This window comes from Gossypium raimondii, chromosome 13, assembly GCF_025698545.1.
Source record: "Gossypium raimondii isolate GPD5lz chromosome 13, ASM2569854v1, whole genome shotgun sequence".
NCBI lineage: Eukaryota > Viridiplantae > Streptophyta > Magnoliopsida > Malvales > Malvaceae > Gossypium > Gossypium raimondii.
In genome coordinates, this window is record NC_068577.1 from 40893947 (window position 1) to 40917965 (window position 24019).

Here is a 24019-nt window from a genome sequence, read left to right on the forward strand (position 1 = left end):
ATATTACTCATAACCTCGAGCAATTAGCGAAGTATTTTACTGTAACTTTTATTCATTTTTTATTTCAAGAAGAAATAATGTAGAGCATTTTTTTTTTTGCACCAGTGTCCAAGTAAGTTTCAGTAATTGTCCGCTTTCATGGAGTGTTCATTATGCGCATAAATATTAACCCAATTTAATCAACTTCTAACACCATATGCAAGGGGCAAGGGAAGATTATCATACACCTAAATGCTTATGAAAAGGCAGTGAGATTTCTGGTCATTTTAGAGTGAAAAGCAAGAATGAATCATTGAAATATGACATGTTTGGAAGCATAGCAAGTTATGATTCTAGACTAAGTCGTGAGCACGAAATGGTTTAACATGAATATAAAAAAAAAGAAAAAAGAAAAAAAAGAAAAGAAAACAGCGAGCTCAAAAGCAAATGCAACATGATAGTTATGTAATAATAACAATAAAATAAGCAATTTATACCCCTTGCTTAATTCTACATTGTCCCCAATGTGGTGACAATTTGCAAAAATTAAAGGAAGGTCAGAAACACTCCCCAGAATGCTTCTATGATTGCCGATGTTGCAAGTTGTGTGAAAAATTGCTCTCCTCAAATAACTCTTATGGTGTGTGAAAAATATGTTTTTCTTTTGCAAGAAAAAGCAGAAAATCAGCCAAAACCCCCCATTGTCGCATTGCGTTATTTTCCTTGTATTCTTTGTATGGACTGCATTTTTCTTGAGTGATTCTCGGGCAATCTCAGGCCATAAAACAAATAGCAAAAGAGTATGCTTTTCTCGTGCTAGCAACAGAAACGCCTAACTATATTATTTTTCTTGTCTTGTTCCACAACTTTTCCATTTCAAAGCTGATATCTCCAAAAGCTGATATCCATTCATGAGTTTATTTGGTATTATCCAATGAGATGGAAAAATAGACTAAACCCAAGTCTCTAGACCGCCTGCATGCACGGCAGTTCAAGGGGATTATATGTTACAGTACAATATTTAGAAGGCAAATTTTTGCTCTGTCAGACAAGGTAAAATAGCATCCAATCTGATTTGACGCGTATCATCTTACACTTGAAGAATGCTTGGCTTCAATATCTTGAAGTCTGAGAGTCACGGCACGTTTGTGAGCATCAAGCCCCTCAACTTCAGCCATGGTGGCCACATATGGGCCAAGGTTTCTCAGGCCTTCCTCTGTCAAAGATTGAACAGTCATGTACTTCAGGAAAGAGTCAAGAGACACCCCACCATACATCCTCGCATAGCCATATGTGGGAAGAACATGATTGGTCCCACTTGCATAGTCTCCCACGCTCTCTGGTGTCCACTGCCCTAGGAACACGGAACCTGCAGGAACATGGCAAAGAGCTTACCGAAATCGCAATCAAGCTCAACAAATATAGTTTTGGCAGAGGTGAACTTGTTATGTTGGCTACATTACTTGAAGACCAATTACATAAAACCTGCATGTTCTCTACTTGGATCTCAAACCAATTACACAAGAAGAAGTACAAAACTTGTAGGAAAGTTTTAAATATGCAAATGAGGGAGGACATGTAATTCAAATGTTGGAGCAAGATAACGTCGTAGTGACAGAGCAAGTTAGCTACTGAAAAGGGGAATTGTTAAACTAGATACTGACAGCTATCACAAGGATCATTATGAGAACATAAAAAAGCTATAATAAAATAATGTAACCAAAAGATGCAAAATACCAGCATTCTCAACAAAACCCTCCCACTTCTCCGCATCCTTCACATTTATGATCAGGTGCTCTGGCGCGTATAAATTTGAGAAGGAGATTGCCTAAAAAGAAAATGTTCATGAGAAATTCCATAAAGCAGAGCATAAAGCAGAGTACAAGATATTTTATACGCTTGAATTGTATGATTGCAAGAACCAAATAGAAATAAAGCCGAACAGGGAAAAACTCAAACTTCTAAACATTAGCCATGTACAATAAAAGCTTGTCCTTTAAACCTTGATAAATTTTCACCACGTAAAGTCATTGCATGAAAGTTGGAATCAAAATAGATGAACAGCAGGAGAATGGAACCCAACCTCAACCATATCACGAGCAAAAACAGTGAAACTATGGCTTAGTGCTTTTGAAGCAAAATCTCCCCTTGGAAGGCTATTGCACTGTTTACTAATTTCCTCCTCAATAGCTTTAAGATCCACACCCTCACCAGCTATTACAAGAACAACCTGGCTATCAGGTCCATGCTCAGCCTGAAAATAGCAGTTTTATTCAGTACATACATCAAGTCCAATAGAAACAGCTTCTTTATGTTCTGTACAGATCAAGGCAAACTGAAGCTTGGGCTGTAGAATGGAAGATAACCATGTTCTATTCCCCATAAACCTACCCTCCCTTCCCAAGGTTCAAATTTGATGGTTGTAAACTGAAAATCCCAAGTTTAACCAGTGACACATCCCTTGGGGCCACAAAAGCAGCAAACTAATTATCAACACTATGCTTTATTCTCCAACAATGGAACAAAAGAAGCATCTAACATGGTATCACGAGAGGGATTGAATAGTCTACTTTGCAAGTTTTGGGTTTAACAAATAATTCTCCATTTTAAAATGAAAACTAAAACCCGGGAAAATTGAAAATTAGACAAAAACATGGATAATTAAATATATATATATACATATAGTGCAGGAGAAAAGCCTCCCAAAACTGTCAAAGACTTTATGTTGCTCTGACTCTTCATATGAGGCCTTGACCCTCCATATACAAGGAGAAACTTAAACCGAGTTCAACACAAATGAGAAACATTCATGCTCAACAAGCTCTCAATTCTGAGAAGCAAAGACAATAGATGATCAAGCACAGCATCTCCCCTTTTTGAACGATGAAAAGCTTGATTGATCCTTGACCAGGAAATAGTCAAACTATAACTACAAAGCAAGATCTAATTCCTTGAATCACTCTGGCAACTACGACTCAATATCCTCTTCTGGTTTAAATAGGCCTGATTACAGTTCATATGAATAACTCTTACCTCCTAAACATGGAAAGAAAAAAGGGTTCTTTCATCACACATAGTGATTTACAATATACAGCCCTGAAATTATATATTAACAGAAATAACAACAATTGAGATTGCAATGCACAAAATGACCTTGAACTTGATAGGTTCTGGCATCTTGATTTACAGAAAGAAAGCCAGACTAGTTCATTATAAAGGCCAAAAGAAAACCCTATAGCAGATATAGTTCTCTAAATTGATCAAGTAAATTACACAATCTTTGCTGTCCTGATGGAGTATTTCATGAAACAGCAAAAAACTTGATATTGCTAATTCGATCACTCACCGATATAGTAAAGACAAACAACAACAGCTCAAGATACAATTTTAAGTAAAAAGGTAGCAAATTAGAACTAAAAAACAAGTGAAAACCTGGGATAGCAAATCTGCAGCTATATGTACAGGACTGGCAAGTTTGTCAGCAATAACCAAAACTTCTGAAGGGCCAGCAGGCATGTCAATTGAAATCATAGCCTCACTATTCTGCAGGGAAACAGGAACAAAAGGTAAAATCAAATCAAGTAGAGGACAATGTCTACAACTTTGTTTGATTGGATCGAACTTAAGTACAAGTTCAAAAAGAAAGCAAATCATACTTGGAGTATCATTTTTGCAGCTGTTACATACTGATTTCCAGGTCCAAAAATTTTCTCAACCTGCAATTAAGGCAAAATTGTTAGCTCCAACAAAAAGCAGAAAAAGCCCAGTCATGATAAATAAAATCTTATCTTTCTTCCTAAAATATATGCTATCTTGTCAGAGTTTTCATGCCTTCAACAGGTAATCATATTTGAAGTCTAGAACTATGTTATCAACTGTTGTGGAATTATTTTGACATAGAGTATAAGACTTCTCTTAGTCTACTATACATGCTCAAATGGTAATAAAGAGAACCATAAACCTGTTGTAGCTTTCTGATAATATACTAGTTATTAATAGTTTTCTGATCATCATTACAATTTCTGAAAGATATGGTTCAGCATCATTTAAAATCAATATTTTGCCATACTACCTATATTTTCACAACTGCATGCTATTATCCACACACAGGCACCTACAGAAAGTTGTGAAAGAGAAATTGACCAACCATGCATGATGAGTCTTGCTGAAAACTTGCATTTTTGTAGGATTAGTTAAATTACACTCAACACAAAAAACTGAAGGCTTCTAATGCAATTTTCCAGCCACATGGCATAACATCAATAGTTCAATACATAAAATGTAAATTAGTCAAAGAGAGAACGTATAAAATTCAGGTTACAGATATCTTAGCAAGAACATAGAAAAGAATTTGATTAATCAGTTAAGACTCGAAAGGAAGGACAATTTCTTTCTAATTACTGATAGAAAACACAAGAAATCCATTACCCATATGTCTTCAAAATTTCCATAAATATCTATCAGTATTAAAACTCAAGAACTGAGAAAAAGTTGACAAAGAATCATTACCTTTGGGCAAGATTCTGTGCCCCAGGCCATAGCAGAAATGGCCTGTAAAATTCAGTTTAAGTAAAAAGTATTAAGATCTAATAATATTAACGTTCGAATATAGGATGAGTGAGCATATCTTCATTGTTCTCAGACCTGAGCTCCACCAGCTTTAAGTATGTGAGTTACACCGGCCTTCTTGGCACAATAGAGCACTTCCTATAGCAAAATACTGATCAGCATTCTCTTTCATTATTTTTAATTTCAATAAAAGCAATAAAAAAAAATACCTTGCATATGTTGCCATCTTGGCCTGGGGGAGTTGCAAGAACAACAGTTTTACATCCAGCGATCTGTGCAGGCTGGGGTGAGGAATAAGCCAAATGTCAAATAAATCTAGACCTACCATAGAACAGAAAGGAAACTGGATATATATCTAATGTAGTCAATTTCATCAACTTACAACAGAAAGCATTAGAGCAGTTGAAGGCAGGACAGCAGTTCCCCCTGGTACATAAAGACCAACAGAACCAATACTCCTAGCAACCCTTTTGCATCTAACACCCTATCAGAGTACTATGATGTTTATTATGTTGACAATATAAGGATTATGCCATAAGAAAGCAGAAATATTAACTTACTTTCATATTTTCAACACTTTTCTCCACCGACTTTTGAGCAAGATGAAATGCATATATATTGTCATATGCCACGTCAAATGCCTCTTTAATAGTTGGGTCAAGCTGAGACATGACAGCATGGCAAAGAAAGGCAATGGATATAAAATAAATTCAACAAACAAACTAGAAGTTTAATGAGATTTCAAGGAGAATATTTTTCAGATAAAAAGTACCTCTGGATAAGGAAGCTCTGAGGCATTCTCAACTATTTTCTCTAGCTTAACTTTATCGAACTTTTCAGTATAACTGCACAATGAATATATTTTCAAACAACCACGTTTTTAACCACATTATTAGAAATGATCACAGAAAAATAAAAAAAAGGACTGCAAAGTCTGTAAGCAGCACCGACACTCTAACTGCAGCATCGCCTCTGCTGCGGACATCATCCACTATTGGTTGGATCTGAGAAGCATACCATATAAGAAAATTTAAAACCAGCAGGGGCTGAATGAAGATATGTATCAGAAAAGAGCAAAAGGAGATAGAGGAAAGACGAGACAAGCTCACCACACTGAATATGGAAGAAAAATCTATGCGAGGACGAGCCTTCAAGCTCTCTACCTCAACATGACTAAGTTCTGATAACTTATAAGACTTCATTGCACACCTTATTCTCTTACAAACCGATCCTGCAATAGTGATGGATAGAAAAAGACACATGTTTCTCAACGTTTCCTAAACTGGGTACACGCGCTAATGAACAAGTAATATCTTTTATCAAGCACAAAACAAGAACAATTTTATGGAAAAATGAGATTCAAACCCTGGTTTGAGCAAAGGATTCATGTAAAAAATATTGAGTCAAATGCTCAGATGCAATGAACAAATAAGTAGTACCGTTTTACCAAAACAAGTTTATGGCAAATGAGATTAACTGAAGTTTTCATCAAACGATTCATACAACTAATGAGGCAAATGCAAGGATGTCACCAACAAAACAGAGCATTGGAAAAATCCAGTAAGGATGTATAATCAGTAAAAGAAACGGAATGCGAACAGCAAACATTTTCACATAACAATTAAAATATTTCGAGCAAGAAAGTACCTGTGACTGTAGCTGAAGGAAAAGAAAGTGAGGAAAGACGGATGAAACTAGGGGCGGCGAAGGAAGGAAAATGGGGGGAGTGTAATGGTTTAATAGAAAGATTGTTGGGTGGGTTAAGTCGTAGAAGCTGAGAATCCATAACCAACCACCTTCAACTCAAATAAAAAATAAAAATAAAAATAGAAGAAAGGATTTTAAAGAGGTCTTTTCGTTTTAAACTACACCACATAAAAGAAGAGTTTGATTGCGAGATGAATGAAAGTCATTAAACAAGGAATCAATGAGGGGTATAATCGAAAGGGGAATAGAAGAGAGATCTAGAGAGTTACCTGAGAATATAGAAGTGGCAGAGGGGAAAGATTCCGAGACTGAAAGAGGATTTTGGCCACTCTACCCGTAAGCACTAAAAAGGTCAATGAAAACAAAGGTTTTTTTTTTTTTTAAAAAAGAAGAGAAAAACAAACTAGAGGCTGAACGAATAACATTGCATAGTCGAAATTAAAACAGCAATCAACATTCTCATTAAATCTATGAGCATATTATAAAACAATAACATCAGTATGACCATTTTTTAACTTCATTTCATCATCTATTAAATAATAATCCATAAAAATAACTTTTTTTTATTGTAAGATAATCAATTTACCTTTTACCCGAGTCGTAAATTAACTAATATATGATAAAATTTTAATTTCGTTAGTATAGTTAAAATTCTAAACAGCAAGTGTATCAAATAATTATCTTTAATTTAAATATTTTAATTAAAAGATTAACAATTAATAGAGTTACTTGTATTATTATATTTTTCACTAATTTAAAAATAAAAATATTTATATATAATAAATTTAATTGAAAATTAATTCAATTCAAAATTGCATGATTATTTAGATTAAACTGGATGAATTGAAATGAGAATGGATTAAGATATTGAAACAAAGAAAGATTTTAGAGTGATTAAATTGTGAATATTAAATTAAATGAAGGGCAACTAATTTTAATGATTTATCCAAGTGATAGAACTGTGAAACCTTGCAAAATTGCAATAACCTCTCCAATTGTTTCGGAGGAAACCAAAATTGAGAGGGGAAAACAGTTAGGCAAATCTCAGACTCGGAGAAAGCGTTGGCTTTTCATCCTTCTTAACAAACTCCACTCTGCATTTTAATATCTCTCATTCATTTTATTTAGAAAAAAGAAAAAAGAAAAAGTTCCATTCTCCGAAGACAGAGCGCTTCCGCAATGGCTTTCTCTTTTCTCATCAGATCCACTGCCGCAGCCTCCTTTCATATCGAAGCCTCCGACCTCTCTCTCTCACCCTCTGATCGCCTCAAGGTCCTCCACTTTCTCCTGATCAGCACCATAAAACTTTTAAAATGGCTGACAAACTTTCCTTTCCATTTTTTTTTTGGTGCCTTTAAAGGGAAATATATAATCAGCTGAGCTGAACTTATGCTGAATGAATGAAATTTGTGCAACTTCAAGGCATTCTTTCCCTAGTACTTTTGTAGTACGTTTTCTTGGGAAACAAACAGAGTATTAAGAATTACAATACCTTGTCATTCATGTTTTATTTAGTTTAGCCGCGATTGCTGTGTAGATATTTACTTTTCGACTTTTTTACATTTTGTTAGGCTGGTTGGTGAGAAAACATTACTTGTTAAGTCGTTTACGTTGTTTTGGCGAATATGGGAAATTTGAAAAACTCATGTTGAATAAATCAGTTTCTTTAGTTACTTGTTTCCTTACTAATGATGTATTATTTAATGGGGAATCCAACTCATTTTTTGTGGCAATCTGAATCCTGAATGATAATGCTCTTTTGTTCAGGTTTCAAGCATTGGTTTTAGTGGGAATCTCAACTCCATTTTTGGTGCTGCATTATCGACTACGTCTGTTTCCTTACAGTTGAGTTATCCCGAACTGCCTTATCATGATTTGCTTCAGTTTGCAATTATTTGGTCTTTTCCTCAGATACTGAAGGGTTTTAAAAATTATTCATTTGTCCAGGAAATGCAATTTAAGGAGTATCCAGCCTATCAAAGCCATTGCTGCCAAAATTCCTCCCGCGGCTCCAAGTAAGAATTTGAAAAACTTTTTTAATTTATATCAACTGTTTTTTATGCTAGGGAAGGGTAAAAAAGAATAAATAGGCTTATTTTTTTCCTTTTTGGCTAGCAATAAATAGGCTTATTTAGTTTTCCTAAAATTACTTCAGAAGTTGTATGCACTGATGTTCTGCTTTTGGCTTGTTTCTCATTTGTTTAGAGTCACGGAAAAGCGGGAAGACAAAGATTGGAATCAATGGTATGTTTTCTTATTTTCATCAAGCTTGTACTTTGCTTTATTTGAGTTGCTTTCAGTATGCTTGCAAAATAGCAGTGAACTAGCATCCTAGGCTTAGTTTGTGTGTAAGCGTGGATGGGGTTTGGGCAGGTACCATAGGCACCTCCTTCTTGACAAACAATAATTTATCCAGAACTTCAGCTTATAATTTCACATATACAGTTAAAATATATATGGTTGAAAAGTATCAGAATCAATATGCACAAGTGGAACTCAGTTAATGCTTACACTTTTGTTCCGATCAATTTTAAGATCAATAAGGTTCTGTTAGCTGTTGACCAATGGTTCAGTTGCTGTAGGTCATGTGTTTAGGAAGTGTATTTTGATGTAGGTGTAGCTAACAGCATTTGGAGATCTTACTGAATGGTCTGCTAAGCTTGTGGTAATGGCGGGAGAGAATTAAAATTCTATTTAAAATATTTATTTCAAGTGTTAAAGTCCAAAACCAAGTAGATTAATCTTGATTTGGAAGTCCCTGTTGCTCTAGATAGCATGATGTATCTTGAAACAACTCATTTTTGACAATGAATCTTTGCAGGTTTTGGTCGTATTGGAAGGTTGGTTTTAAGAGTAGCGAACTCAAGGGATGATATTGAAGTGGTAGCAGTCAATGATCCTTTTATTGATGCTAAGTACATGGTAAGCATGCCCATTTGCACTTGGTTTGGTCAATATAGAAAAATTTTAGACTTGTGTATTCTGACATAGAAAATTCTCTTTTCTTGTTGGCCTCCTGGAGAACTTCCTTTACGTGTACTCAGAATCAATAAATTGTAGATGCTCGTTGATGTTAACTTGTTAAGTGTATTATGTAGCTTGGGGTTGTTGTGTTTAGGTTTATGGCACTTGTTATAATTTCTCACACCACTAAACAGTTGTTATTATTCACCATCATCTTTTGTTCTTTATCCAGGCTTATATGTTTAAATACGATTCAACTCATGGAGGCTTTAAGGGAAAGATCAGAGTTGTGGATGAGTCCACCTTGGAGATTAATGGCAAGCAAATACATGTTGTAAACAAAAGGTATGGTTCTGGTCCTTTATTGATTTCTTTGAAAATTGAACGTGCTTTCCCACTATGAAGCATGTACACGAACCTCCTCATACCAGTATCATACTAGTGTCCAACATGGACACAGTGCTAACATGGAAGGATGCTATGGGGAGATGTGACACCAATAGAATATGTCACATGACACATCCAACTAACTTGAATATGCAACGTGATAATAGGTTTATTAAAATTAAAAATTTTAAATTTAAATTCAAAAATAAAAATATTAAAAATTAAATATTTTAAAAATACTTTTGATTTTGACCAACTGTTGACCGATGTTATCTAGTGTTGAGTGGACGTTGATAGGTGTTTCCTTTTAATTTTAAATATTTTCAAAATTTTATATATATATTTAAAATATATAAATTTTTTCAATTTTTAAAGTTATTAAAACTTTCTAAAATTTATATTTTTAATTTTTTAATTTTAAAATGTTAAGTTAAACTTTTTTTCAATTTTAGATTTCATGAGCCAAAAAAAAATTTAGGTATCAAAGTAAGAAAACATGTATAGTTTAAGGGCTAAAGTGAGCATTAAGCCATAAAAATTAATTTAAGTTCTCAAAATATTTCAGGAAAAAGATAAAAATAAAACCATTTTATATATGAATTTGAATTAATTAATCTAAGCAAATACTTATATTTAAGCACTTTACTTGGTTAGTGACGAGGCGCTCCGCAAACTTTGTGAACCCATTGGACACTCCTTAGAGTCAGGGAACAAACCTCAAAATAAAACCGAGCATAAACACTCTGGGCACAATACCTTCTCTAACGAGAAGTTGGTTGGCTCCGCAAACTACATTCCAAGAAGATATTTCCTAGAGCGAGACCGTCCTCCCCTCAACACCCATATTGCTTGTTTGTGTGTCATAGCTCTCTAACATGTGTTATTCTTATGTCATAAACTATAACAACATAAAATCCTGTTACTTCATTTGATTAAACCATTTCCTATCAAATTATCTCAACTCGGGATAACATTTTAATGATATCGACCAGGGACCCTGCAGAGATCCCTTGGGGCAAATTTGGGGCTGAGTTTGTTGTTGAGTCATCTGGTATTTTCACTACAGTTTCTAAGGCCTCTGCTCATATGAAGGTTGTTGAAATATTCCTGCTTTGTTGTATTATCATATAAAAGCAAGCACATAGCAAAAGCCACCTGTGAGAGCATGCATTTTTTAGAAACACCCCAAATTGAACTTTTACTAATCTGTTTTTCAGGGCGGTGCCAAGAAAGTTGTAATTTCTGCCCCTTCTACAGATGCCCCTATGTTTGTGGTAGGAGTAAACGAGAAGTCCTACAAGCCAAGCATGAACGTAGTTTCTAATGCTAGTTGCACTACCAATTGTCTTGCTCCACTTGCCAAGGTATAATTGCATCCTCAGATTTTAGGTTTTGTTAATCTTATTTGTAAAGTACGAATTTAAACAAAATCTGATTTCCATTGTTTTTTAACACTTAGTAAGACTTAAACATGGTGACTTGTTTGACCGTATGAAGTTTTGCTTTTGTATGTTTTGGGTTCATGCCGATTGGCAGGTCCATCTGCCCGTATTTGACAGTATTTATCATCTGAACATTTTCCCCATGAAACATCTGGTTTTCTTTTAATTTGGCAATTTCCCTTAGTTTTTGTGATAACATGTTGCAGGTGGTTCACGAGGAATTCGGTATTATTGAGGGTTTAATGACAACAGTCCATGCAACTACAGGTATCAAGTCAGTCTTCCCCTAATTTTTCTCACACAAGATGATATTGTGTTGTTTTCATAATGTGGTAATTTTTAATATACAGCAACGCAAAAGACTGTTGATGGCCCTTCAATGAAAGATTGGCGTGGCGGTCGAGGAGCTGGGCAAAATATCATCCCCAGTTCAACTGGTGCTGCAAAAGTATAAGAGGGAAATCGCCAGATAACTTCAGCACTGTTTTTGAGAATAATTGTAACTAAAATTAAATAATGATTTGTGTTTTTCTTGTAGGCTGTTGGAAAAGTTCTTCCGGAACTCAATGGGAAGCTTACAGGAATGGCGTTCCGTGTCCCTACACCCAACGTTTCTGTTGTGGATTTAACCTGCCGACTTCAAAAGAGTGCCTCATATGAAACTGTCAAAGCAGCCATAAAGTGAGTTTTCGAACTTTTGGCTTTAAGTATCTTCCTTGTTCCTTCTATTGTCTCAATTCATTCTCGTTTATTTCTTCTTCTTCTTCTTAAGTGTTTTCCGCATTCACTTAGATTCTACCTTAATTTTATTTGAAGGCGTGCTTCACAGGGGCCACTTAAAGGCATTCTTGGATACACAGATGAGGATGTTGTCTCTAGTGATTTTGTTGGTGATCCAAGGTATTCTATCTTTCTCTCTCTAATGTACAACCCATCCCGCATTTGCCTTTTGCTCTGCTGTGATATATTATGTAATTCACATGATATATTATCTCTATCGTATAATTTAGTTGTGAAGGGTCCTAGTGTGTTTGTTGCTTATGGGGAATTTTCATCTTTCTGGAACAGATCATTTAATTTTTCTTTTCCCCCCTTTCCCCCCATGATTAAGGAGCAATGGTAGGATATTATTCAGTTGGTTTATATAATATTGCAGTATTATTAAGGACTTTGATGTCTGTTTAATATAGATTTTGCTGTCAGTTATTTATGTATTGAAAATTTGCCCCTTTTCTTTTTCTTTTCCTATTTCTTAATTGTTGGCAATTAAGGTTCTAATGGGATTGTTTTATTTCAGGTCAAGCATATTCGACGCCAAAGCCGGGATAGGGTTGGGCAATTCATTCATGAAGCTTGTTTCATGGTACGATAATGAGTGGGGTTACAGGTATGTTTTCATCTCTCTCACACCCGGACAGCCACCTTTTCAGCAATGCCGACGATCACCACTGAAATGCATATTTGAGAATTCATCTTGTCTGAATTATTTTTCTTAAAATTATATTACAGCAATCGAGTAGTCAACCTAATACAGCACATGGAACTGGTAGGATCAACACCCAAGTAAATTATTTAGCAAGGTATGCTATTGAAACTGAGCGACGCTGCTGCAATTTTAGTGTGCGCAATGGTTTTCTTGTTTGGAATGCTTGTCCATGTAATGAGTTGGGCATCCCATACCGCATGCTATTCTAAAATAATGGAATGAAACCTTACGACAGTGTTTGGTGCTGAAAGTATGAGCATTATCTTTGTAAAAATAAAAATAAAAATGTTGGCCGGTTTCTTATATTTAAAAATTAATGCATGATTCGGTTTCATTGTTCAAGTATTTGGTATGGTGATATCTATGGTTGTGGGTGATACTTGAAGGTCCTACATTTAGGTTTAAATTTTGCAATTGGTACTCGTTAAAGGTATATTGTTTTATGCATTTGAGATGGATGAATAAATCTCTGGAAGAAATACACTGGAAACCATTAAAGGAAAAGCAAGGAAAGCAGCTTAATTTCCAGAGACACGCCAGCCAACAATACTGACGATAATCTGTAGCAAAGAACAGTACAGCATGATATGATTGTATTGGAAGAAAGAGCGGCTAATGGATGCCCAATAACTGTTGTAATAGCAGTGAATTTCTCGGAATTGCTTACACAGATAGCATTCTCGCAAAGTGGAACCAACTTTTGTACCAATCCCATTCAGCATGTTTATGAAACTCTCCTCATCTCGCGAAAAGCCATTGATAATGTCAGCAGAACGAAGGTATCCGACATCTTCGGGTTGCTTCATCAGGCAACTCATGAAGCATACATAAGCAGTGAAATGTTTGGATTCATCCGTGAAGCATTGCTCCATAGCAACACAGTTCACCAGGATAGCGTTGGTGAAATCATCAATGGCGAGGGGCGGGATTTTAAGAGCTAAAGGCGGGATTTGAAATTTTTTGAAATCTATCTCCAGGAGGCTTTTCGCTGTCCTTTGTCTTACTGATATTCCTGCAGTCCGTAGATGTTTTACGCTTTGAATCGGGTGCATCGGACGATCGTGCTTGCTTAGTTGTGAATCTTCATCTAAGTTAGTTGCCGGAAGGAGACTCCGGCGGAATAAGTCTAGTAAATGCTTGGGCTTTCGAACCTGGGCTTTCACCATTTCTGGAGATTTGCGGAAAGCTTGACTCAGAAATCTTAAGGCAAGATAAGACAAAGAGCGGATCGGGGGGCCAACCGTGGACAATTCGAACAAGTTCTCAAGAACGAAAAAGGGTAACTGATTCTCCAGTTTCAGCAGATCTGCAATCAAAGTTTGGACGGACCATGGGGGTGGCGGCGTGAAATCCTTACCCTCTTCATATTGAAGGAAGAGCTCCACCATGAAAGAACCGTCGATCAACATCATTTCAACAAGCTCATGATCATCAGCAGGCTTATCAACCTCCTCAGAGTAGCATCTTTTTATTTGATCTGTTGAATTCATCAATCTCTCATAGTAGAACTGCCAATTTCTTTTTGTCCGAGTAAGAAACTCGTCAAGAAGATCCAACTTGCGTTTTTCAAAGGGAAGAAAACGGTGCGTGCGATGGCGACAAGGGCCGAAGGATGTTAACTGTGGCCATCGGATCTCGTCATGGACTTTGATAAGGGAACCGGGAAAAGGACAGATGGTGTGAGGTTCGGGATGAGACCTTCGCTGCCTGGACTTCAGCAATTTCTCCTCCATTGAAGCCATAGTGCGTTGCTGTACAATATCATCATTAGGGCTTTGCAGATCCATCGCCATCGTCGGCTAGCCGGTGGCTCTTGATTAGAAAATTTCTGGGAAGCTGCACTGAGGATTGAGGTTGATATCGGAATTGTAAGTCCAAGTCTTTATCGATTTTTTCTGGAAATAATGTTGATCATTTGAAAAAAAAAAAAAGCTACGGCGACTTCTAAAGTCCACTTCCAAAAAGTAATAAAAAAGACTACTGGCAATTTGTGCAGAAGGACAAAATTTTAGCCGTCGTTTCTGATTTTTTATTTACTTTTTGGTTTTCCATTAAAGATTACTCTCTTACAGCTCCGATTCACAGCATTTTTGGTTCCATAAACAAGGAAGAAAAAAATTGGATTTAAAATTAAAAGTGTATTTCAGTTAAATTATTTTTGTTCTCACTATAAATTTTTACACGAATGACTAACGCTTCAAATTAATAAATTACACTTTTTACACTTTTTTAAATGAAAATTATTTTCTTGAGAGTACTTGGGAAGACTTTATTTTCATTACATTTTGGGTTTCAAAATTCTTTTCACTAAAAATTTAAAGCTAAAATTCAGGTGATTTTAACTTTTGCGTATGGTAAATATTATTTATATTAAATAGTTAATAGGTATATAAAAATTAGATTAATTTATATTTCATGTATACATTATATTAAATTATTTAAATATCATTTATTATATTTAAGTTTTAAAATATTTTATATATCATTAATTTTACAAATAATTTTATTAATTGCTTGAAAGGTATTTAAAATTTATACTTCACGTACCATTATATTAAATTATTCAAATATCATATAACTTAATTAAGTTGTATCTTTCTACTATCATATCCAAAAAAGACATTTTAATCTTCAACCACAATTTTTGAAAGCAATGGAGAACACAAAAGTTAACAAACCATATTTTTTACACTACTTTTTACCACATTTTCAAAAGCATTTTCAAGTGCAACATTAATGGAGAACTAGCCTAAAGACTAATGGTGTAAAGGTCATGCTATCAAAGTAAATTTGTTACTAATTTAGTGATCAATTGGTATCTTTTGAAATTGAATGATAAAATTATAAAATTACTAATAGTTAATGACAAATTGTAAATTTACTTTTCCCCACATTTGTTGTCTTAGCAAAGAGTCTAACTTTTTGAATCTAGGTGACCAAAGTATAAATTTATTAATAATTAAGTCACTCTAATTATTATATTTTACATAAATAATTTCCATTCAAAATTAAAAGTTATAAACTGAATTACAAAGACAAACCATAAACTATTAAAATAATGTGTTATAAGAATTCAACTAGTTAGAGTAGAGGAGTGCATTATATCAATTAAACAGATTAAATCAAGGAATTCAAATTAAATAAACTGAAATAATTGATTTTGTTCGGTTTGATTATTGGTTTTGTATATTCAAATCGAATAAATCGATTAAACATTAAATTCAACCCAATGTCTATACCTAACCCAAATTCAAGTACACAATACCTAATTACCCATGTACAAACAAACCCAAATGTAAAACAACTCTAACAATTTCCCAATTCAATTAATTAATTAAATCTAAATATAAAACAACCTAAAGTTCAGCTTTTCTTTACGGAGTTCTAAGTTCAAATTCACAATTTACCGGTGGGTTTTATGTCTGAGGAAATGGCGCGTCAATTGGGTTATTTCATTAGAGAATTTTTGGAATATCATGCTGCTTCGGTAACTAGGGGAGTTAAAAAGTATATGTGAATTAGAGTCAAGTTGGATGTTCGGAGACCCCTGAAAAGGAAGAAGAGAATAGCCATTGACCAAAACCATTTGAATTATGCTTTATTTCAATATGAAAAAAGCACACTTTTCTACTTCATCTATAGGAAACTTGGGCATGGTGAAGGATTCTGTCCAGTTAGACCGTCATTAGAATCGTAAGGGTAGTCTTTGGTTGGGATTTATCAATTAGAGTGCCCCCAAGGAGGGCACCAGTAGAGGTTAGTAAGTGGTTGAGAGATGACAACCTAGTAACTAAATCGATGGGATTGGATATGGAGGGCGACATTGAGGAAAGGAGTTTATGTGTTAGCCAAAACCCCCATCTTTATCAAGAACGAAAAGAGAATTGAGAGGTAAGGCAAAAAGGGCCAAACTAATGGATAGATGATGAGGGGTATATAGAGTTGGGGTTGGACATGGAGGATTGCCCATTAGGTATGGTGGATAGTAAGAAAAGACAGGATGCATCAGACAAATTCAATTGTTTCTCACAAGGATGATTCAAAGGATTTCAGAGTTTTTTCTAAGGTATCAACGGCTGATGTGAAGCAGATTGACCAGACACAATGAAAATATTAAGTTGGACTAGGGCAACCACGGGCAGTTAGGCATTTAAGAAATAAAGTGAGACATGTTTAACCCCAAATATGGTTTCTTATAGAAACAAATGTTAGTGCAAGAAGGATGGAACGAGTTAGGAAGAAGTGTGGTTTTTCGAATGGAATTGATGTGAACGCTATGGGATCTAGATATGGTTTATATTTAGGTTAGACAAGTGATTGTAAGGTCCAGTTAGGTAATTTTTCATCTTCACATATTGGTGTAGAGATTTGCGAAGAAAAGGGTATAAACCATAGAGGCTTATCGGGTTTTATGGGTCACCAGAGGAATGCTGTAAGGTGGAGTCATGGAATTTGCTACGACATCTAAGCAGAAAAAATAGTATGATATGGTTAGTGGTAAGGGACTTTAATGAAATTTTGTACTTGTTTGAAAAGAGAGGAAGCGCTCTCGAGATAAGAATCGAATGATGTCTTTTTGACAAGTTCTAGATGAATGTGATCTTAATGATTTGGATTCTTAGGGCAGTGGTTCAATTGGGAAAGAGGCAGGTTTTCGGGGACTAATATTTGAGAGCGGTTAGATAGAAGGGTGGTAAACCTGGATTGGTGGAATTTTTTCTTGGAATATAGTGTGAAACATCTCACTCATGTTATTTCTAATCATTGTCCAATTTTGGTAGATACGACTGATAGTAGAATGAAGAAGCGGGTGAGAGGAAAAGCTAAGTTTTGATTTAATGCAAATTGGGAAGTCAAAGAAGGTTTTGATAATGAGGTCCAGAGGTGGTGGGAAACAGATAAGTCGGATGTGCCTTTTAAATTTGATGAGTTGATATCAAAGCTGAATAACTGGGCGAAGGCAAATTAGTTGGACAGAAAATGTAAGACATCCCTATTGAATTCTAGATTGGATGAGCTGAATATCGACATCCATGATAAGGAAATTTTGGCTGAGTTGATTGAGATAAAGCTTGCGCTAAATCTAAAAGCTGATAAGATGAGTTATTTTGGGAGTGAATTGCTTACATTTTGGAGATTGAAATACGTCTTATTTCCATAGCTTTGCATCTTCTCGGAAGAAAAGAAACATAACCAGGGGAATGCAAAATAAAAATGGTGAACGGGTTAGTGAAGAACAAGGTATGGCAAAAATTGCTACAGATTATTTTAAGGAGTTATTCACATCAACACCTATACGAGATTGCAATCATGTATTGATAAGGGTTCAACGTTGTATTTTTGGAAGCATGAATGATGATCTGATAGCCCAGTTCAAGGAAGATGAAATTGTGGAAGCGGTTAAAAGCATGGAACTGCTGAAAGTGTCAGGTGCGGATGGCTTTCCAGCCTTATTCTACCAAAGGTACTAGAATATAATAGGGAATGAGGTCTCGAATTATTGTGTTCATGTTCTAAATAGCTACTAGGAAATGGAAAAAAATAATCCCACAAACATTGTTCTCATCTCAAAAGTCAATTCCGCAACAAGTATGACTCAATTTTGACCGATTAACCTGTGTAATGTTATTTAGAAAATAATTTCTAAGGTGGTGGTCAACAGGTATAGGCAAGTTTTGGATAGGTGCATTGGTAAAGCTCAAGGGGCTTTTGTACCAGGGAGACAAATCATTAACAAAATTCTTATAGCATATGAGATATTGCATTCATTTAATAAGAGAAAGGATGGGTCTCATGGCTCCTTCGCTCTGAAATTAGATATGACCAAGGCTTATGATAGAGTGTAGTGGGCCTTTCTAGAGAAGATGATGGTTTGTTTAGGGTTAAGAAATGAATGAGTTTCTTTAGTGATGAACTGTGTATATCGAATGACGGAAATGTGCAAGTGTACACAATCGCAACAAGTAATAAATTGACAAGTAAATGTCGAGTTATCGTATCCACAGGGACTGTGAAAAGAATTATTTATGAATGCAATTAAAAACACTTTGGTGAAGAAAAATATTTTGATTTGAGGAGGTGATTAAAAACTAAGATTTTAACTAAGTAAAATAAATAAAAAGTTCCAATGCACGATTTCAAAAGATGATTTTAATCAAGCTGACATAATTGTCCTAGATTAATTACATTTCTTAATTTAGAATTACTAAACTCATGTTCATGTTGTTACGAATAAATTCACGACAACTTGGTAATTTGCTAACTTATGAACATACTCACCTACCAAAATCCATTTATCTCTTGACTATATCTCTATGTCAATTCAACTTATTAAACAAATTTTAATAAGTAAATGTGTTAATGCACTTACATACTTATGAAATTAAAATAATATGTTGTACATATTTCTATGCCAATTCAAACAATTAATTCAATCTCAGAAGCACATAAAAGATTACGTGAGGCAACAATGTATTCCTACCTTTGAACAGTTTAAACACAATAATCTTGCAAGTTATGCAAAGCTAATGTATCGTTAGATACCGTTGCTAAGTTAACCATCAGCTCCCTTAGATGATTAAACATGCACTAATTAAGTATTGTGTCAATTAATTACAATTTCAATCCGTTTAAATAATTAATTCATTAGTTACCTTACAATTGTAATGCAAGAATAACTTAGTTATGGTTTTACTTAATCAAACATCTTACCAAGGCCTATAACAACACAAACACAATTTTAATAAATTAAGTGTACAAAATGTAATCAACCTAACACTAATTGAATTTAAGCCATATTAATTAAATTAAACATATAAACATCACAATTATTCATAGACATGTTCATAACAACAAAAATAAAATTAAAAGGATAAGGAACAAGAATCAAATCCGGTGTTTCTCCGAGGCTTGACTAGTTTGCTCCGCTCCTCCTTCTCTGCTTGTTCTTGTTGAACCGAGACTTCCACGAACACTTGAATGCTATCCAAATGGTGGTTGAAGAACTCCTTTTCAAGAGGTGAAATCAAGTGAATGAGGAAGAAAATGAAGAACAAGGGAAGGGGATTAAAGAGAGAAAGTGAGAGAAAAGTGAAAGGATGAGAGGTTTTGAGATGTGTTTTAAATGAGCAGCCAAGGAGGGGGGTTTTATAGGTTGAGTAGGCTGCTAAAAATAGAAAAAATCAGAAGCCATAGAGTCCCCTCATGGCTGGCCACACATGTGGCAAGTTTGAAGGTTTCAAACTTGCTATTTTAAGGTAGCAACAAATCTAGAAAGGCATGAATAGTGAAGGGGTTTGAATGCAAATTCATGGAGTCTTCAAGGGCTATTTTGCAAGCCAAATAATCAGCCAAACAAGCTGATTGGGTCAGCATGTGAGACGGTTTTGGGCTGCCTAGTGCTCGGTTGGATTGATTTTCTCGGTTCAGCTCAACTGGACCTCTTTTCATAATTAATTAATAATAATTTATTTAACCCAAAGTAAATTGGATTAAAATTAAAATTAATTATATTATGAATTAATATTCATAATTTGGATCACCTTAGGCTGAAAATTAATTTGCCTTAATGCTTCAAAATCGCTTCTCGATTTTGCGCTTCTAGTAATGTCTGCCGAGCCGTTTTTCGCCCTTTGTGCGAATTTGTCAAAAATAAATCAAAATAAATCAAATTTTGATATAAAATTAGTTAAAATTCAACATGTTAAAAATTTAAGTTCAATTTAATTATTTTATAATTATTATATATTTTTTGACAATAATTTTACCGAAACTGCATGAATTTGAGTTTAAAAGGGCATGAAAAAGTTTGTATATTTTCGTGTTTCCACACCCCCAAACTTAATTCATTGCTCATCTCGAGTAATGCACAAATTGAAAAGAATTTCTTGGAAACACCTTTGAAAAATTCCTTCAAAACAACATTCTTCTCAAGAACAAGAAATTTAAGATTTACGCTACTTAAGTATACATATCATTCAAATTAATCTCAATTAATCTTATGATAACAAAAATAGACTAAATGCTTTCTCAATAAAGACATGCTAAATTCCTACCAATTTGGTTTTATTCTCTTATTCAAGATTAAGCTACAATCATCAAGTTTAATTTATGTCTTTATATGTTGAGCATAGCAATTTCTCTCCACTAATGTAGGTAGCATAGAAACTTGAATCAATAGGTCTTTTAAATATGTTGTAATGTTGCTAGGCTAGGGGTAGGTAAAATATAGATAAATTTAGGCTTAAAACCCTAGACTCAACTTGAATCGGACCCTCGGAATAATTACCTTCAATACACCAACTTATTTTTCTTTCACATGCTCTTTTGTACATCTATTTTCTTTCAAGTACATATGCTCTTTCTTTTTCTTCACGAGCATTTTACTGTATGTACTACAATTTTTGAGCATTTGAAACTTCTTTTCAACTCCCCCAAACTTATTTTCAAATAACATTCTGAATAGTACTGAGTCTAGTGTTTGAGACAATTTAAAGATAATTAAGAGAAAAGTGATGACTAAATATTGCAAGGGTTTAAATAAAATTAGGCCATATAGTCTCAAACTTGGGTTTCAAAAGATAAAAATTCATTAAGGTTGGCTTAAAAGGCTCAAACGGTCCAAACAAAAGTTGCCTAAATCATTTTCAACATTCCACGCTTCCTAGGATTTCACCTCAAGAAGCTACTAAGTCAATTCTAGAGACTTAAACTTTCATGCATGCCTAAATTTCCTAAAGAACTAAAAATTTTATGGTATGATTTGCATGCTTTATTAAAAATACATTTATGTCATACTTCAACCAACATAACAATTATTGAAATAATAGAATTTTATTTATACTGAAGTTTAACATACTTAACAAAATTTCAAATTTTTGAACAAAATATAACCTAATCATAATTAAAAGAAAATTTTATTCTAAGAGAAAATAATTTCAATTTTTCGGTCCCCCTACTTAAGATGAACAATGCCCCTATTGTTAAAAGGGAATAGATGCTATACATCATGTAGGATTCGAGAAAAGAGGAGGTGAGTCAATTTGATTGCTTATGTACCAAGCCCTCTCTAGATCCAATCCTAGACATGTATATATCTATTGTCACACTTTGTACTTTGCAACTTGTTTGTTTTTATTTATGATTTCCACCTCTTGTTTTATTATGCGATAAATAAAATCCTAATAGAACCTAATCTTAAATCATTAAATAACCTAAGAACGAAAATAAAATAAAGTTAATATCCCCCCTTTTTATGTATTTGTAGATCCCTCAGAATCTAACTCATCTTTTGCTCCATCTTTATTTTTTCATGAATCGCTTCACTCCCTCTTCGATAGTGGACTCCATGGTTCAAATATGAAATCTGGAAACTCAGGCACAAAAATAAACGGGTCATTGAATATTTTCGTAAGAGGGGTTCTTATTGAGTCATCCTGTATTTTTTAATATCTCCAATAAGCTTGTTGCTACCACTGCATATGTTGCATTATGTCCATCAACTTTGACAGCTCATCTCGAAGATCTGGGTGAGGTGATTGAGTTCTGAACATGAGGTTGTAATGTTGGGTTTGGTTATTGGTTCCATTGATTCTGCCTTATCAGGGATTTCAGCTGATTGCATTGGTTCGACCTCTGTAGGATCTTCTTCTTCTTGTTCTTCGAGATCCTTGCTCTCTTCAATTTGTTACTGGAGAATAGAATCTCTGGCTATTCGGTAGAGGTCCCAATCTGTTATTGTACCATGGCTATAACTTGTCTTCTTTACGTTTGCAAGAATTTTAGCTTTCAAGCACAAAATTGCCATCGTAAGGGGAAAGTAAGCTGGGCCAGAACGTCTAGTGGCACAATTCCGGATTTCTCTCAGAATGATTTTTCCAACATCAATGGTCTTTGCATTAAAGTCGAGTATAAGAAGACCATTCGTTCTAATGAAATTGTAGTCCCGTGTGAAATAGGCATAAGGCTAAACCGAATGAAATAGAACCATACCTTCGCTAATGGTATCAAATATTCTCTGCAACAAGTGTGAATTCCTTACTTTGACACAGTCCATTTAAAACCCGAAACTGTAAGTTCCTCGAGAATTTCTTGCAGATTTTCAATCTCAATATTTCTCATCAAGGAAGAATATTCGTCGTCTTTGAAATCAAGTAATTCAAATAATTCATTAATAACATTTGAGGTTATTGGTACATTGATTCCTCAAGTAGAAACTTTCGTTAATTCGTTTGAGGTCAAATTTGCATAAAATTCACGAACTAATTCCTCATCTGCACTCGGTCTTTTCTTACAAAATAATTCCCAATTAAGAGCTTCAGCAATTTGTCGAATGCACGTCATGAAGTCAATATAGTTGCTTTTTTTCAGTGTAACGCCTTTTTCAGGGTGCATTTGTTGATTCTTGAAGACGCTTTCGTATCTCGCTTTGGCTTCTTCATAATGAATTTTTTTTTGTGATTCGTCAATTTGGACAGAGGCACGAGTTCTCTTGTAAGGCATGATTAACCTGAATATAAGATAGAACAAATATTTTCTCAAAAATTTAATTAGTATAAAATATTAACATTTAAAAAAATTGAAAAGTCAAATTAAAACAAATTAAAATTTAAGAGGAAAAATTTTCTTACCACCTTTATATAAAAATTAAGAATTCAAAGAAAATAATTATAAAGCAAAAGAGGTCGGTTTAGGGATGGTTGGAAGGGTGTCTTGATTTTACGATTCGTGCAAAGCAAGGGTGTGCGGCTAGCAAGGGTACGCATGAGCTGGAGCTGGAAGTAGCATTGGAGTGCGCGAGGCAGTAGGGCTGGTGCGCGAGCAGTGCACGAGGGAGTAGTAGGGCCTGGCGTGAGCTACAGCAACGAGTGCAAGGCTGAGGCATGTGTGATGGGCAATTCGATTAGGTTAGCAAGCAGGTGCAGGTGTGAGCAGCTTTGGAGTTGGGCAGTTGAGTCAAGCACGCGCAATGACTGTGTGTGGCTGCTGGCCGAAGGAGACTACTGGGCGGTATTATGATGGGAGTTATGGCACTAGGTGGGTGTTTGGGTGATTGGTTAAGGTGATGTGAAAAACTGGAGAAAGTTGGTGAGATTTATAAGGAAGAGGGTAGGAGTTCAATTAGACTTCTTAAAACAAATTAATAATTAAAATATTCTAAGTTCTAATTCTACACAAAGTTAATAACAATTAATAATTAATATAATTCATATTAATCTATTATTTCTACTAATTTATTGAAATAAAAACTATTCATTAAAATATGATCAAATTTAAACAAATCCAAATTCTATGCAAAGTTGATAATAATTAATATATATTATAATTAATATAATTATATACTAGTTATTATCATCTTATTTATTAAATTAAATTAAAACATTTATTCTAGATGCCTTTGAAAATATTTGATAAAAGAGACATCTAATTTCTAATATTTACAAAAAGAGTAACCAAAATTTTAAAACAATTCAATTAAGTACCTAGA

The 24019-nt window shown here is 34.5% G+C and overlaps 3 protein-coding genes across 7 annotated transcripts; 1 reads left to right on the top strand and 2 right to left on the bottom strand.

Annotated features, from left to right (window-relative positions):
- Window positions 1-865: 865 nt before the first annotated feature.
- On the bottom strand, window positions 866-6637 carry LOC105783306 (histidinol dehydrogenase, chloroplastic). Of its 3 annotated transcripts, none has more exons than XM_052626630.1 (15): window positions 6525-6637; window positions 6196-6344; window positions 5658-5779; window positions 5500-5552; window positions 5321-5393; window positions 5109-5210; window positions 4931-5032; window positions 4758-4829; window positions 4624-4686; window positions 4489-4530; window positions 3636-3695; window positions 3412-3522; window positions 2063-2233; window positions 1717-1807; window positions 866-1348 (listed from the first exon to the last, which is right to left on the bottom strand). In XM_052626630.1, exons 2-15 carry the CDS (start codon window positions 6332-6334, stop codon window positions 1065-1067), a joined length of 1485 nt encoding a protein of 494 aa, XP_052482590.1. In that variant the 5' UTR covers window positions 6335-6344; window positions 6525-6637; the 3' UTR covers window positions 866-1064. The 3 variants fall into 3 exon arrangements, with proteins under 3 accessions (XP_052482590.1, XP_012464137.1, XP_012464139.1); XM_012608683.2 differs by having other exon boundaries at window positions 6196-6350; XM_012608685.2 differs by lacking the exon at window positions 6196-6344.
- Window positions 6638-7205: 568 nt separating this feature from the next.
- On the top strand, window positions 7206-14483 carry LOC105784583 (glyceraldehyde-3-phosphate dehydrogenase GAPCP1, chloroplastic). 3 transcript variants are annotated; one of them, XM_052626591.1, is made up of 15 exons: window positions 7206-7527; window positions 8023-8099; window positions 8203-8270; window positions 8461-8499; window positions 9077-9177; window positions 9452-9564; window positions 10599-10698; window positions 10824-10970; window positions 11255-11315; window positions 11399-11496; window positions 11587-11729; window positions 11865-11948; window positions 12346-12435; window positions 12558-12628; window positions 12988-14483. In XM_052626591.1, the coding sequence occupies exons 1-14, from the start codon at window positions 7435-7437 to the stop codon at window positions 12613-12615; spliced, it is 1272 nt and encodes a 423-aa protein (XP_052482551.1). In that variant the 5' UTR covers window positions 7206-7434; the 3' UTR covers window positions 12616-12628; window positions 12988-14483. The 3 variants fall into 3 exon arrangements, 2 of the variants coding, with proteins under 2 accessions (XP_052482551.1, XP_012465938.1); XR_001130586.2 differs by lacking the exon at window positions 12988-14483 and having other exon boundaries at window positions 11878-11948; window positions 12558-12876; XM_012610484.2 differs by lacking the exon at window positions 12988-14483 and having other exon boundaries at window positions 12558-12876.
- On the bottom strand, window positions 13028-14327 carry LOC105784078 (UPF0481 protein At3g47200). The gene has a single exon (XM_012609864.2). The coding sequence runs from the start codon at window positions 14325-14327 to the stop codon at window positions 13053-13055; it is 1275 nt and encodes a 424-aa protein (XP_012465318.1). The 3' UTR covers window positions 13028-13052.
- Window positions 14484-24019: the final 9536 nt, after the last annotated feature.

What these genes read in the sequence shown, in the direction of transcription:
- LOC105784583 (XM_052626591.1), top strand. Translation starts at nt 7,435, where the DNA reads ATGGCTTTCTCTTTTCTCATCAGATCCACTGCCGCAGCCTCCTTTCAT. An exon ending in CACCCTCTGATCGCCTCAAG is followed by an intron (nt 7,528 to 8,022) that starts GTCCTCCACTTT and finishes TCTTTTGTTCAG; the next exon opens with GTTTCAAGCATTGGTTTTAG. An exon ending in ATACATGTTGTAAACAAAAG is followed by an intron (nt 9,565 to 10,598) that starts GTATGGTTCTGG and finishes GATATCGACCAG; the next exon opens with GGACCCTGCAGAGATCCCTT.
- LOC105784078 (XM_012609864.2), bottom strand. Translation starts at nt 14,327, where the DNA reads ATGGCGATGGATCTGCAAAGCCCTAATGATGATATTGTACAGCAACGC.
- LOC105783306 (XM_052626630.1), bottom strand. Translation starts at nt 6,334, where the DNA reads ATGGATTCTCAGCTTCTACGACTTAACCCACCCAACAATCTTTCTATT. An exon ending in GGCGATGCTGCAGTTAGAGT is followed by an intron (nt 5,394 to 5,499) that starts GTCGGTGCTGCT and finishes TTCATTGTGCAG; the next exon opens with TTATACTGAAAAGTTCGATA. An exon ending in GGGTTTTGTTGAGAATGCTG is followed by an intron (nt 1,349 to 1,716) that starts GTATTTTGCATC and finishes ATGTTCCTGCAG; the next exon opens with GTTCCGTGTTCCTAGGGCAG.